Source organism: Pelobates fuscus, chromosome 2, assembly GCF_036172605.1.
Source record: "Pelobates fuscus isolate aPelFus1 chromosome 2, aPelFus1.pri, whole genome shotgun sequence".
Taxonomy (NCBI): domain Eukaryota; kingdom Metazoa; phylum Chordata; class Amphibia; order Anura; family Pelobatidae; genus Pelobates; species Pelobates fuscus.
In genome coordinates, this window is record NC_086318.1 from 83,794,031 (window position 1) to 83,809,724 (window position 15,694).

Below are 15,694 nucleotides of genomic sequence, written 5' to 3' on the forward strand. Positions count from 1 at the left end.
AAGGAAGCTTTATTTGGTGAACGGCACTGCAAAGTCATCAAACAGTGCAGTTACAGATTTATTGCTTGCCACGTCAAAACTGTGATCTTTTCTTTTGACAAAATACTTTATAAGTGCTTTCCAAAATCTAATCACTATTTGTATAGAAGATTCCATTTACATTTTAAATCTACCTCTTTAAACCAAAAATCAAACCAAAAATGTAATAAATGCTGTTTTTATTTTTATTTTTTAATTGTATGTAAATACGTTTTAAATGGTTAAATGTGTAACTTAACATTAGTAATGTTACTCATATTTCAAAACGAAAAAAAAAAAAATTGTTAAAAAAGAAAAACAACAAAAAACAACATACATATTCTTTAACCAAGTAAACAGTCACCATTTATTTGTAATTTTGTTGTACTGGATCCCAATATGGTACGTTGTGTTACATAAACATTAACTATAATCTGCAAGAAATCTTAACAGGGTTATTCTCTAGAGTGATAATTGTTAAGAATTCAAAGTGAATTCATGGTAAATTTCCAATTTCTCCATTTTGCCTATTTTAGCCTTAAATGTAAAAATCACTTTGAATTCCCAACAATTATTACTTGAGTGAATAACCCTGTAAAAAAAAAAACATTCTTCAGAACTGTGCTCGTACACTATGCCCATTAGCCTTTTGCTCTCTATATCAGTTTTGGGAGGAATTCACTAAACAGTGAGTTGACAATGGAGTTGCAAATTTTGACCAAAACAGGCATCAGTAATATTGGAGATTTATTTTCCAGGTCTGCTGTCTTCGCCTGAAATAGGCAAGTTAGCCGTCAACTAAAAACAAGTCAATAGTTAGTGCTTCACATAGACATTTAACTCTCCATTATTGTAAGTAAGTAAGAAACATCTCCACTTGGAAAAGCTTTAAAAAGACATTAAAAAAAAAAAAAAGACGGGTTTAGCATGTGCTGTACTCTGTATAGCCCGGTCAAACATAAGCCTTGGATGCCACGGAAGTGTCCTTTCTCTCTTTAAACTGCGTAAAATCGTTATCAGGAGCGGGATAATTGTACTTGTACCCTCTGTATAAGAGACAATGACAGTTATTTCAGTGTGTTAGGTTTCATCACGCCTACATTTTGTAATTTAGTGTTTAGTAAATAAACCCCTAATCTATTTCTAACATATGGGAGAGTTTCTTCTCATTTTCTTTATACATTTAGTGTTGTATTTTAAATGTTTTCATCTATTTGAAAAATTGAAATTATATTATATATATATATATATAAAAAATCCAAAAAGGTAGCAGCACTCACGGTCCAGATAAAAAAATCCAAATTTTATTAAAGCATATTTAAAATGACACACACTCACTAAATTGACTCACTGACAGATACACTCCCAGGAACACACTCTCATTAATATGATGCCTACTGACAGACACACACATGATCATTTTAAATATGCTTTAATAAAATTTGGATTTTTTATCTGGACCGTGAGTGCTGCTACCTCTTTGGATTTCTTGGATATTTAAAGCCTTGGCTTAGCACCCGGCACACAAGGGACATTTAAAGCGTGAGTGCAAGAGCATTTTTTTCTTTTATTTATATATATATATATATATATATATATATATATATATAATTGTATTATCTATCTATCTCAAAAGGAATTTCAATAACAATTATCAACAAATCATTATACTGTCATTGTTGACTGTAAGCTCGTTTGAACAGGGTCACCATCTACCTATTGTTCCTGTATCATTTTGTAATTGTCTCCTCATTTATTGTTCATTTCCCCCTTTCATAAAATTGTAAAGTGCTTTGAAATAAGTGGTCGCTATAAGTACCAATAATAATTAGAATAATATAATAATTGCACCTTTTAGTGTTATCTTACCTATGTACTTGTACTGGTCTATACTATTTTGAAACTCTAAATAAAGATTGTAAAAAATATATATATATAAATGTACCCTTTTTTGGTAGATTTTGGCTTTTTCTTAAAAGAACAACACAAGAAGGAACCTCCAAGAACCGCTAGGAAAGATCCAGCCCATCCAATATAAAGAGCTGAGCCCATTTCATATCTGCAATGGAAAGACAATAATGAGGTTTACTTGTACAATGTGTACAAATAGGGCACTGAAGCAGTGACATTGTAAACTATTTCCCATAGAAATGCTGTACATACCAAGTTTAACCCATTTGGGTGCTCAAGATGTAATTCCACCTACGGCAAGTTATATGGTATCATCAGCCAGGAACTAGAGTTCTGGACTCGCTAATGTCAAATCTATGCAAATTGTTTTTCCACACAGTGCCATTCATTGGCTGAAAGTGATCCGCTCATACTCAGCCAATGAACATCGACTGCACCGTCACCAGTGAGAAGAACAGGCCCCAGGTAAGAGGGCAAACCGTTGCTAAATTGAATGCACCATTACCGGGCCAGGGTTGGCCTAGCATCATAACTACTTCATTGGACATTAGTGGGTATGGTGCGTGGAATAGCCCTTTCAAACTGAATTGAAAATAAACAAACTGGAGTGATTTATCAAAGTCAGGTATGATTCCATGTCAGCTATTTCAAAGTAACGTTTTCATTTTCTTAGGGATTTTCTAGCAGTTCATTGTTAAGTGAATAACCTTGAATATTCTTTCAACATTTAAGAATATGGTTATGCATATCATGTCACTGATTACCTTTGAACTTTGATTTTTATTAGGGGGCTGTGAATTATATCAATTATTTCCACAAAATAAACCCTCAAACTTTCCATTTTCTATTGATTAGCAATATGCATATAGGAAAACAACCTGCACCACTGTTAGTTGGACCTCTCATCCCTTGGTACGTGAACACAAGGGGGGACGTACAGTAAAGGCAGGGGTATGCCAAGAGGTGCCCAGCTGGCCACCTTGCCAGCCACTAGGAGGCAGCCAGATGGGGGAGAAAGGAGGCAGAGATGGTGAGGGAGCTGTAATCTTTGTGTTCTTCCACTGCAGGAGGAACACAAAGAATTACACAAGCCCCACAATGGATCCTAGGGATAGGATCACCACTGGACCCCAGGGAAAGTATCCACTTAAGCTCTCCCAATTGTAGGGAGGCTGGGTGGACTTAGATAAAAATAATACATTAATAATATTAATTTGTGAATGCATATGTGTTTGTCATTGAATGTGTGTGTGTGTCAAATCAGGGAGAGTGTGTCTGTCAGTGTGTGTCAAATCGGTAAGATTTTGTCTATCAGTGAGTGTATGTCTCAGTTTCTTGTGTGTATAAGAGTGCGGGCGTCAGTGTCCTCTGTGTGTAAGTGTATGCGTGTCAGTGCCCTCTGTGTGTAAATGTGTATGTGTGTCAGTGAGTGTGTGTCTGTCAGTAGATGTGTATGTCAGTAAGTGTGTCTGTCAGTGTGTGTCATATTAATGAGAGTGTGTTCCTGTGAGTGTATCTGTCAGTGAGTCAATTTAGTGAGTGTGTGTCAGTGTATGCCAAATCAGTAAGTGTGTCTGTCATTGAGTGTCAGTTTCCTGTGTATGTAAATGTCTGTGTGTCAGTGTCCTATGTCTGTACATTTGTGTGTCAGTGTCCTCTGTGCATAACTGTGTGTGTCCGTTTCATCTGTGTATAACTATGTGTGTGTCTGTCAGTGTCAAATCAGTGAGAGCATGTCTGTCAGTGAGTGTGTCATCTGTGTGCAAATGTGAGTGTGTCAGTGTCCTGTGTGTAACGATTATATATTTCTATTTTGTTATATTTTCATTTTGTGACTGTTATAGTTCAGATTAATAGTTCACACACTCATCCTTACATACACAAAATAACATTACGTCACATTAATTAAAAAAAAAAAATATTCTTTACTACCTTTAACCAAGCTTGTTCTCCAATATGGGATTAACTTAAATTTCAGTATCTACATAAACCTGCAGGGTTACTTCTCCATAAAAGATTGAGAAACACTGATCTAGACAGTCACTTACTTTGTTCCAAGATAGAGAGGATCATAAAATTGCGCCGTGACCGTGGCTGCATACCACGAAACAGCAACAAGGCAGCAAAGACCTGTGTGCAAAGAACAATAGTCAGAATAAAACAAATAAAGTCTGGCAATGCAAAAAGAAGTGCACTTTAAATTGTATTTATTTATTTAACAGTTCTTTTACAGTAATAAATTGGTAATCATACAACCAGGGGATAAATATTTAGCCACACTGAAACAAAATGAGAAGAGAACAAACCCTATAGAAGGGAATTGTGCTATGAGACGAAGGTTATGAGAATAAACTACAAACAGATTGAGATTTAAAAACAGAACTCTGTTATTTTTCTTTATACAACGACTGAGCACACTGGTATTTTTTGTCCATCAGTAAGTAGATCAGGGCCATTGCACATGTTTCTCTTTCTGTCTTCTTATATCTTAGCCATCAATAGGTTATGAAGTCAGTTAAAGGAAAACTGTCATCAAAGGCGTTGATAGGTTTGAAAAATGGCTGGGGCTTCAGCCCAAAACAAAATGTGTTGTGTTAGCTCATCCCAATGCAACAGCCCAAGCTCCTCCAAAATCCAAACCTTGACAAATTAGAATGAGTGGATGACGTCTATGAAATCACAATATTCCAGTCATGCAAAAAAAAATGTGCAAAGTGTGTTCTATACAAAACATTTTATGTGCAATATATAGAGCTTCACCTTCATTAATAGAACAAAAATGCATAGATGATAATATAATCTGAATAAAGTATGGTTTCACAGATACAATACAGTGTGACAAAGTGTGAAATACTTTCACAAAATATTCCAAAGATAAGTGCTCCTTAATGTGCCGAAATAAATCTCACATGTGAGCAAATAAATCGGCAAATTCTAAAAATGCTACCAATTGACCAACTATCTTCAGGGACAGATCACTTAAAATACACATCAAATGCAAAAAAGAAAAATATATAATAGTGCAAATTAAAAAAAGGCAAAATAAACAGCAAGACCGATGATTATACAAATGCCTACTCACATTTCCCAGAGCCTCTGAAATGGCTCTGATTTTAAAGCTGTGGAGACTCTTAAGAGTGACTCCCTCCTTTCTAATAGGTTGGCAGCTTCCACTTCTTCACTTTATCAAGTAGTAGCAGATAAGTAAAAAAACATACATATAGTGCAATACTAATAAAACAAATGATATGTCAAAGCTCACAGCAAAACAGCCTTGAATATTGGGTTAAAACTTGGTGTCTATCAATGACATCTTCACTTTCACTCAGTTTGCAAGTCATCATAGGGTTAAGTGTTTAAATCACATTTACCTCTTGCACCTGGGACCGTTTTATAGATGGACATTGTTTAGCATTATGTGTCATTCTGTGTTGACTTCATTGTTTCGTCTTATACTGTTGAAGCATATTGTATCTCCTTGGCTTGTATACCTTATACTTGTCGATAAAAATTTTTTTACAAAAAAAATACATAATTGGGCATTGGATACTATGAAATTCCTGATGAAAGCCCAACCTTAAAACTTTCAGTCGAGGTTAAGAGGCATGATTTATATAGAATGTAAGACACTCCTAGAAAAACACCTGTCAGCTTTCCCAGAATGTTCCCTTTATCTCCCCCTTATCTGTGGGACAATCAGAAAACAGAATATGATTACAAACCTAACCTTGTTTGCTGCAGTGTATCCCAGTATGCAAAGATAGCTTCAATGCTGTTTCCTAATGCCAACTAAATATGTCACAGATAAAGGAAGACTCCATGCACCATAACCACTACAAAACACTTTAGTTGTTATGGTGCCAGAAGTGCCCTATATTAGAACAGTTTGACTTCTTAAATAGGGTCCACTGGGCGCTATGCTCCACCTCTGCTACAGCTTTCAGACAGATAGCTCTCCGTCTGAGCTGAGCCTGGCGGCTGAGAGTGATCAGCTGATGTTCTTCGTCAATAAGCTAGCCTGCACTGCAGTGCTTAGTTCAGGAAATCTAATGGAACCCCAGGAAAAAAGTTACTTACATTGGGGCAGAGAGATGGCGCATTGTGACAAACGCTCCTTCCCTGGTACGTTTGCCACAAATTCCTCTAGGATCCTGCTGTCTAGCCTGCTGCCCAAGGACTATGGGCCATGTAAAAGACATGTTAAATGGCTTGGTTCGTGTAATTTTCCTATACCGTTCGTTAACCGAACAACTGCACAAACCATGGACAGCCCGTGTGCTTGTTAAACCCAACTGACACCTTGTAGAGCTTTCCACCTCAGTGTTCTAATTGTTTGTGTTTGGCCGAATGCAAGCAGCGGTGTTTGAGCATTGAGTTCCTGGAACTAAATCGGACACTGAAACTCCCGAACACCGATGGACTTCCATAATTGCTTGCATTCATTTCTGCACAACCTGGAAGGGCACTGTTCGGTGGAATTGTTCGCATGGATGAGGTGAACAAGCGACACATTGTAATTATGGATTATGTTCGGTATTTTGTTCACTTTTGTACTCCCAAAAAAGACTGACCACTAGCCCTGAATTCATGGAACTATTTTGGGCATAGGACCATGTGTGGGATCTGAGTGCTATTTGGACATGGGGATGTATAGACTGGGGGGGTTCCTATGTGGGAAATATCTATTTTTATGTGTTTTTTTTTATGTTTTATGCTGAGTCACCGTGACACTGTTTTTCTTGGGCATGTTGTGGGTGTGTTTATGGGTGTGTCTTGGGCATGTTCACTGTACTCAGGTTTTGTATATAAGCAGGCCATCTGGCCAAATTAAAACATTCCAGTTGTACTCCCAGAACTATGTGTCATTTTGTTACTGGAAGGGGAAAGGGCTAATCACTGTTCCAGCTTGTTCCAGCTCTTGAAGGAGGATTTGGCGGGAAAAGTCCTTGAGGAATAGAGCTTTTCCCTGTTACAGCTAGGAACTGGTCCTTGGCGGAGGTACCCAGCCAGGGTACAGGGAACTCCGTTACAGGCATAAAATGCTTACTGTATCATATTTTCATTATATTTTATCAATTTTACCATCACCTATCTCTACCACAGCTTATATGTCTTGCAGCCACTTATATGAGGGGATGGCCTAACCTCCTAGCTGATCCAAGGCCAAATTCCTCGAAGCACCCCCAGCATCCCTTCATATATACATATATGCAAAAATGTTTGGTGTATACGATTGGATGGGGGAATGCAACTAGTTATAGATATGTGATTGGATGTGTGAATATGACTAGTTTGAGGTATAACTGGTTGGTGAACATGACTAGGTGGGTGGTTCAAACATAAGTGGAACAGGGCTGGGAGAGGATGTGTGCATGTGGAAGCTTCTTGTGGTTTTTACATGTGAATAACGGCTGTGTGCGTTTTTGAGGGGGTATGGTATATATATTGTATTTGGGGGGGAGATTATGGCTGTAGGGTGTGTTTAGGGGTGAAATTGGGGCTGTAGCGATTGTGGGGGAAATTAGGGCTTTAATGTGTGGGGAGGGGAGTATGGAGTTTAGTGTATGTTAGGGGAGTGATTTTGGCTGTTGTTGTTCTGTAGCACAAGTGGTATTCATTAAAATATACTTGTGGAAGCTGTAGCGCTCCGTGGGGTGCTCCGTTAGGATGAGGGTCAGGTGCTCAGAGGGTCAGGTGAGGGGTTAATACTCTGTATCTTGCATAGAGCATTAAACATGGCCTTTCTTATACCTCTGATGCCCCAGATAGACTCTGCTCCATGTGGCTATACCCATGCAGTGTCCTCTGCATACCATATGACCTTATGTAAAATCCGGCCCTGATGGAGTAAGCAAGACCATGAGCATTCATATCATGCCTTAGAGACACCCACTCTGTTCCTTTGAACTCCATTGCGACTAATAACAAGCAAGATGTGTTTGAATGCCGTGATTGAACTATCTCCAGGAACACTACTCATGCTCATCATAGTCTAGCAGCCTGGTCATCTTCAGATTATGCAATTGGCTGCGATATATATCCCAGGAGGCCAGTCCAGGCCTGGAGAACCCACGGGCTGCAGGCCCCCAACCCAAACACAAAACTACACAGCACTCAGTTACAATTCCTGTGTGTGACTTCACGCCCGCAATATTGTGTTAACAGAAATGGCAGCATACTGCCTGCAGCACGCAATTCCTATCAGTTTAAGGGAAGAATTTTAGCCTTGCTAGCTGCCTTACTGAGGGAGGGAGAAACTTGGAAGGCACCGTAAGCAGACTCAGAAGTGATTAGAACCCTGGGTTTCTCCTTACTACACCAGTCTACTGGCACCAGAACTAGTTGTAAGTAGAGCCAGGTCCACTTGCAACATGTTCCTCTTCATGCCTTGGATTGAGAATATGTGCAAGGGTCAGAACTCATCACATCTCCTTTTACCTGCCCCATGGCAAGGCCGACCCACTGCCATGTCACTTACCAGATTACTAATTTGCTAATGATTATTAAATCGTTTTTATCACCATATCACGTTTCATGCTCTTGATGGGGTTTTGCTTAATTTCTGGAAACTTGCTGTTAGCCAGTCTTTATGTCAAGAATGTCAATAACATTTTATTAAACAATTTTTTTTTTTTTAAATCCACAAAATCAATTTAAATAATACTGTTCGCACAGCTATATTCAAGGCAAGGTTTATTGCATTTGTATGCAAGCTATTTTCAGTCAATCATAAAGCCTTTTTTTTTTTTACTGGAGATAGACATCATTAATGGGCAACCACAAATATCGTTCTCTTTCTTTTCGCACAAATTCAAAAGTGGAATGTAAAATGTAGCAAGGGAACAGAAATAGCTCTGCAAGAGCCCTGTGGATTACAAGAAAAAAAAAATGAATGCCCCCGTGGCTTTTTAAATATTTTATGCCAAAGGAGAACAATGGCTGCCTTTTAAAAATCACAATAAACTGTACAACTGAGTTCCAGAACCTTTTGTTCACATAATACTATGAAACTATTGGTCAAGCACATATTTGATTAAAATGATGCTGGGTTAGCGAAAAGAGCAACCAGGAGACATTTGGAGAAGTCATGCCAGTAATGCAATTTTTCTTTTGGAGTTCAGAAAATTGCTTTATTGAGCGAATGAGCTATTGATCTGTAAAGGTGAGTATATCTCTGTGCCGTTAGTCTTTAAAATTGATGTTTTAGTTACAAGACTGTAATACTGTAATTGACATTACTGGAGAGGCAGAGTCCTTCTTTCAGAGAGAGATAAAGGGAAATGTAGAAAGATGGTTAAAATGGATTTAAAGGGATACTATAGGCATTATGTACAACCTATGTCTGCACACAATACTTTATATATTGGTAATAATAAATAAACATGAAATTGGAATGTGTTTTATGTGGATGTGGATACATATGACAGAAGAGTGAGATAATGGTTTGGGGGGTGGTGGGGGGGGGGTGTCATGTAAAATGTTGTTAGTGGGACAAGAAACCCAAATCAACATTTAGTCCTCTATTCTTGCTGTTACGAAAAAAAACACGGATCATTTTGGCTTGAAATGTTTTTCTTTCCTGGGTATTTTGAAAATCACCTTTCAATACTTTGATTTGTAGGTCCTCGATTGAGTGGCCAGGCTGGGTAAAATGAGATGTGCAGTACGATTCTTCTTTGTGGTGTTTAATAGAGTGTCTGTGCATATTCATTCTGCCATTTAATTGCTGGGTGGTTTCCCCAATGTAGCATCCTAGGTGGCATTTGGTGCATTGAATCATGTAACCACATTGCTGGATGTGCAGGAGTATGATCCTTTAATGCTGTAGGTTTTATTGTTGTGCGTGGCTGTGTTGTCTGTGCATATGTGCTGACACAGTTTGCAGCGAGGTTTATTGCATTGACTGGTCCCGTTTTCTTTATTGTTCCCATCAGTGGGCAGCTTCCTGCTGATTCATTTTTGTTGGAGCTTTGGTGGTTGTCTAAAAGTCAAAATGGGTGTTTCAGAGAGAATGTTTTTCAGAGTCTCATCTTCTGCTAGCATTGGTTGTAGATCTTTAATTATCTTCCGTATTTCCTCAAGAGCTGGGTTGTAGGTGACCACAAGTGGTACTACGTGTCTGTGGGTTTTCTGTAAACCGAGGTGTGGATTGTGCCATTATTACATGTCACAGTGGTGTCCATAAAATTCACAGATCTTATAGAATATTCAATTTTTAGTTTGATTGATGGATGGAATGAGTTAAAAGAGTCATGGAACTATATCAGTTTTTCTTCACTTTCAGACCAGATGATGAAGATATCATTGATATAGCGATAATATTTGTATGGTTTGGTGTGCTGTATTTCTAGGAATCTGTGTTCTAGGTCTGCCATAAACACATTAGCATATTGGGGTGCCATCTTAGTAGTAGTGGGTGCACTTAATATGAAAGAGGTAAATTATGGTTGAACAGACATAAGGCGCAAATTCTAGGTTTTGTTTTGATTAGAACTTGTACAATTGCCTTAGTCCTTAAGGGGTTAAGTTGCTTTCCCAACAATGCCGTAAGTTTCTTTGCAAACACTGTAGGGAGACTATGACCTATTTATTGATGTAATTGTCTCATGCCTACTCTGTGACAAAAATGCAATTTCTGCTTCTATGCAAATCTGCTCATCTGTAAGTAAGAGTGTGTGAATCTGTATATGTGAATCTGTGAGTGTGTGAATCTGTGTTTGTGAATATGTGAATGTTACTCTATGAGTGTGAATCTATGTATGTATGTATGTAAATTGAGATGCCCCATTTGGAAGAAACAAGTGCTTCACCATTGGTGATGACATTGTTCTGCACAGTGGATCCTTCTATATGTTATATACACCATAACACACACACACGCACACACAATCAATTATTACACTTGCTCTTTATTTTCTGTGTGCAGAGAATGTTTGTCATTACTGTTTACTTGGATATCAGCATCCTTTGCTCTTTTGTTTGCAAAAGTCATGAGCATGCCCATAGTTTAAAAACATGTTAAGTTATTATTGTCCCTTTGAGTGATACAATATAGGGGGGATTTATTTAAGTGTTCTAAGGGTGTTTTTTATTATATGGTTTCTAATCTGTATGTTTTTATTAATTTGTTATAAAATGGTCTAAAAAATTTCGTTTTTATTTCCTCTGCCTAATCGCCACCATTTTTCACAGAAATATCTGCCACTTTGTACTAGAATGTAATTACTTTACACACCATTGTGACATGTTAAAAGAGCTAAACTGTCTGTCACTGTAATCCCGACGCACACTTAATTTTTCCAGCCTTGTGCATAAGAGCATTTCTGGGAAACTCCCACCCTATCTGAGTAGAATGCTCTCCCCAACTGTCCCCACCCCCTATAACCTCCGACCCAGTACTAGCACGATATTTAGCATACCGCAATACAAAAATAAAGTGGCACGTGCCTCATTTTCCTATAGAGCATCGCAATTATGGAATAACTTCACGGACACAGTCAAATCTTCATTCAATCTAAAATCCTTTAAGAGATCTATGGCAATATACCTTGTAATGGAGCTCTAGTACGTCAACCGAGTACTGGAGTCAAGTCTGCTACCTCTTAGTTCTCAGGGACCTTGGAGCACTTCATTTCCAGTCACCGAGGCTGGTCTGGGATCACTGAGGGCCTTTTCCACCCTGGACCAGGCTAATGTGCTTAAAGCCCTGGACACCCATTCCATCAGCAGTTTATATCCCTTTCCCCAAACACCAGACGACACATGATGAAGGTTAACACAGCAACTGACTTTATTAGACATAGCACACACATTTGAAGCCCCCAACAGCCTCATTTACATACAATGGTGCATAAAGTACTATAGTATAAGGAAGAGTGGCCTCAGACAATAGCAAGGGCTGATGGGAGATTGAGGAGGGACAGGACAGCTAGTAATTGGTCTGGCAGTGTCCCTGGGACCAGTGGCGTACACACGATCCATGGGGCCCCGGTGCGAAAATTGATCCGTTGGCCCTCGCGCAGAGGGCCGCAACACATGGCGGGGGGCACCTGGTCTCAGGGATCGCACGGCCACTACATGCAGATACATACACTTAAAGGACCACTATAGGCACTCAGATCACTTCAGCTCAATTAAGTGATCTGGGTGCCAGGTTCCTCTAGTTTTAACCCTGCAGCTGAAAACATAGCAGTTTCAGAGAAACTACTATGTTTCACTGAGGGTTAATCCAGCCTCTAGTAGCTGTCTCACTGACAGCCGCAAGAGGCGCTTCTGCGATTCTCACTGTGAAAATCACAGTGAGAAGACGCTGGATGTCCATAGTAGACACACACACACACACAGTTACACACACACACACTAACACACATACACACACACACACACACATATTTTTTTTTTTAAATTGCATCCCCAAGCCTCCCTACCTTTGGGAGTGCTGAGGGGATTCCCTGGGGTCCAGTGGTGCTGCTGGGCCGGCGGGCGGGCTAGGGAGCATTCTCCCCTGAGCGCTCTCTGCCCAGCTCCCTTGCGCGCCGCTTACTGATGCCGGAATTACGTCATATTCTGGCTCCGCATCAGTGCGGTGTGCGCGAGGGAGCTGGGCAGAGAGCGCCCAGGTAAGAATGCTCCCTCGCCCGCCCAACAGCACCACTGCCAGCCTCGGGGGGCCCTGAGGTGGCCAGCTCCTGGGCCCCCCAGGAGAAGAGGGTAGCAAGCTGGCTTACATACCTGGTCACAGGGCAGCCGGGCCCCCTGGTGGGCCGGGCCAGGTCGCAGCTGCGACCCCTGCGACCTTGGTATGTACGCCAGTGCCTGGGACAACACCCTGCTGGGGAAACAATAGGACAGGAAAAAAAGGGGAGGGAGAGAGGCACAGACAAGCAATACATTCAACATACCCTGCACCAATAATGGGCACATGGTGACCAAAATACAAAAGGAATCTGGGCACCCACACATAGGTAAACGAACGGGGGTGTACGGACAGCCTAACAAAAGGGAATAAAAGTGTAGCTAGAACATCCATTCAGCCACATACCTGAATACAGAATGTACCTGTCATGGTTGACTATATTTATTACCTGTTCTGTGCTAAATTTATATAACAATGCAATGTTCTCTGGGCACAGGACATACTTAAAAACAAGAGAAAACTCAATGTATCAATCCTGGTGAAATATTTTTTAAATCAATTAATAAATGAAAAAAATTAAATGCAGACTAATTGACAGTGGCTTAAGTAACAGAAGTCAAACAGCACATTTCTGATAGACAAAGTGAGAGAAATAGTTATAAAACTGTAATATACTTTTAAAAATGACAGCAAGGGGACAAAAGAAAATAGACAAAAGAGAAAACATGACAGATTTAACAAACTGTACCAAAAAGGAGCAAAACATTCTGTGAGAGTTTGATAAATCTCTCCCATAGTCTGTCAATCATTTTATACCTGATACCCTATCAAGGATTAATAATGACTAAATTAAAATTATGTTTTGGCATGCCGGCAATCACCCTTACCTACCTTCAACATACCTATGACTTCAAGTGTTGATCCGACAATAGTAAATATTTAGGAATAACTTTTATTAAAAATCCAGCAGACCTTTACTGCCAACTATGTTAAGGTCTGGAGCGATTGTACTACACTAATTAAAAAATGGGCACAGGTGTTCTTGACATGGACAGAACGCATTGTCAGGGCCGCCACCAGAAATGTTGGGGCCCCTAACTGAGCTCAGGGTCTGGGCCCCTGGGGGCCCGCCTCCAAAACCGCCCACAGAGACCGCCTCCAAATCCCGCCCACAGGAATACACACACAGACACAAACACATTCACTGATACAAAAGGACACAGATATACACACACACACACACACACACACACACTGATACATACTAACAGACACACATACTAATACGCATATAGGCATACATACTGACACACAAATACTGAGACATACACACATATACAGACACACAGGCGTACATAGTGACAGACACATACTAACATAGATACAGACACACATGCATAAGGACATACAGACACAGACACATTCATAATGACATACAGACACACATTCATACTGACATGCAGACATACATACACTGACATTCATACACACATAATGACATGCATACAGATAGACATACATGCATACATACATACAGACATTCATACAGACACTGACATCCATACATACACACATTCATAATGACATACATTCATACTGGCATACATGCATTCATACAGACACACATTCATAATGACATGCAGACATACATACACTGACATTCATACACATAATGACATGCATACAGACAGACATTCACACACAGACAGACATACACACAGACAGACATACACACAGACAGACATAGACACAGACAGACATACATACACACAGACAGACATACACACACACAGACAGACATACACACACAGACAGACATACACACACAGACAGACATACAGACATACATACACACATACAGACAGACAGACACACAGACACACAGACACACAGACAGACATACACACAAACAGACATACACACAAACAGACATACACACAAACAGACAGACAGAGAGACATACACACAAACAGACAGACAGACAGACATACATACACACAAACAGACATACACACAAACATACAGACATACACACAAACAGACAGACATACACACAAACAGACAGACATACACACAGACATACACACACACACAGACAGACATACACACAGACAGACAGACAGACATACACACAAACATACATACACACATACATACATACACACAGACATACATACACACAAACAGACATACATACACACAAACAGACATACACACAAACAGACCGACATACATACACACAAACAGACAGACAGACATACATACACACAAACAGACATACACACAAACAGACAGACATACATACACACAAACAGACAGACAGACATACATACACACAAACAGACAGACAGACATACATACACACAAACAGACATACACACAAACATACAGACATACACACAAACAGACAGACATACACACAGACATACACACACAGACAGACATACACACAGACAGACAGACAGACATACACACAAACAGACATACATACACACAAACAGACATACACACAAACAGACAGACATACATACACACAAACAGACAGACAGACATACATACACACAAACAGACATACACACAAACAGACATACACACAAACAGACAGACATACATACACACAAACAGACAGACAGACATACATACACACAAACAGACATACACACAAACATACAGACATACACACAAACAGACAGACATACACACAGACATACACACACAGACAGACATACACACAGACAGACAGACAGACATACACACAAACAGACAGACAGACATATACACAAACATACATACACACATACATACATACACACAGACATACATACACACAAACAGACATACATACACACAAACAGACATACATACACACAGACAGACATACAGACATACACACACACAGAGACAGACAGACATACACACAGACAGACAGACATACACACAAACAGACATACACACAAACAGACAGACATACACACAGACATACATTCACACACAGAGCTCATTTTCCAGCCACCCTCCTGTTTCTTACCTTGTCTTTGCAGGAGGGTGGCTGGCTGGGGCTGATGGGACTGTCAGTCGGCTGGCTCTCCCTCTTCATTGTCGGGCTGTCGGGCGGGCGCTCCCTCCTCC

At 39.8% G+C, this 15,694-nt stretch overlaps 1 protein-coding gene across 3 annotated transcripts in view; it reads right to left on the reverse strand.

Moving 5' to 3' along the window:
- Window positions 1-748: 748 nt before the first annotated feature.
- The window catches only part of LOC134586655 (claudin-15-like), a 50,246-nt gene continuing 35,300 nt past the window's right edge, over window positions 749-15,694 (reverse strand). For all 3 annotated transcript variants that reach the window (XM_063442349.1, XM_063442350.1, XM_063442352.1), the window contains 3 exons: window positions 3,978-4,059; window positions 1,964-2,077; window positions 749-1,064 (listed from right to left, as the gene is read on the reverse strand). In XM_063442349.1, the coding sequence (XP_063298419.1) occupies window positions 971-1,064; window positions 1,964-2,077; window positions 3,978-4,059 (290 nt within the window). In that variant the 3' untranslated portion in view covers window positions 749-970. The remainder of the gene's footprint in view (window positions 1,065-1,963; window positions 2,078-3,977; window positions 4,060-15,694) is intronic.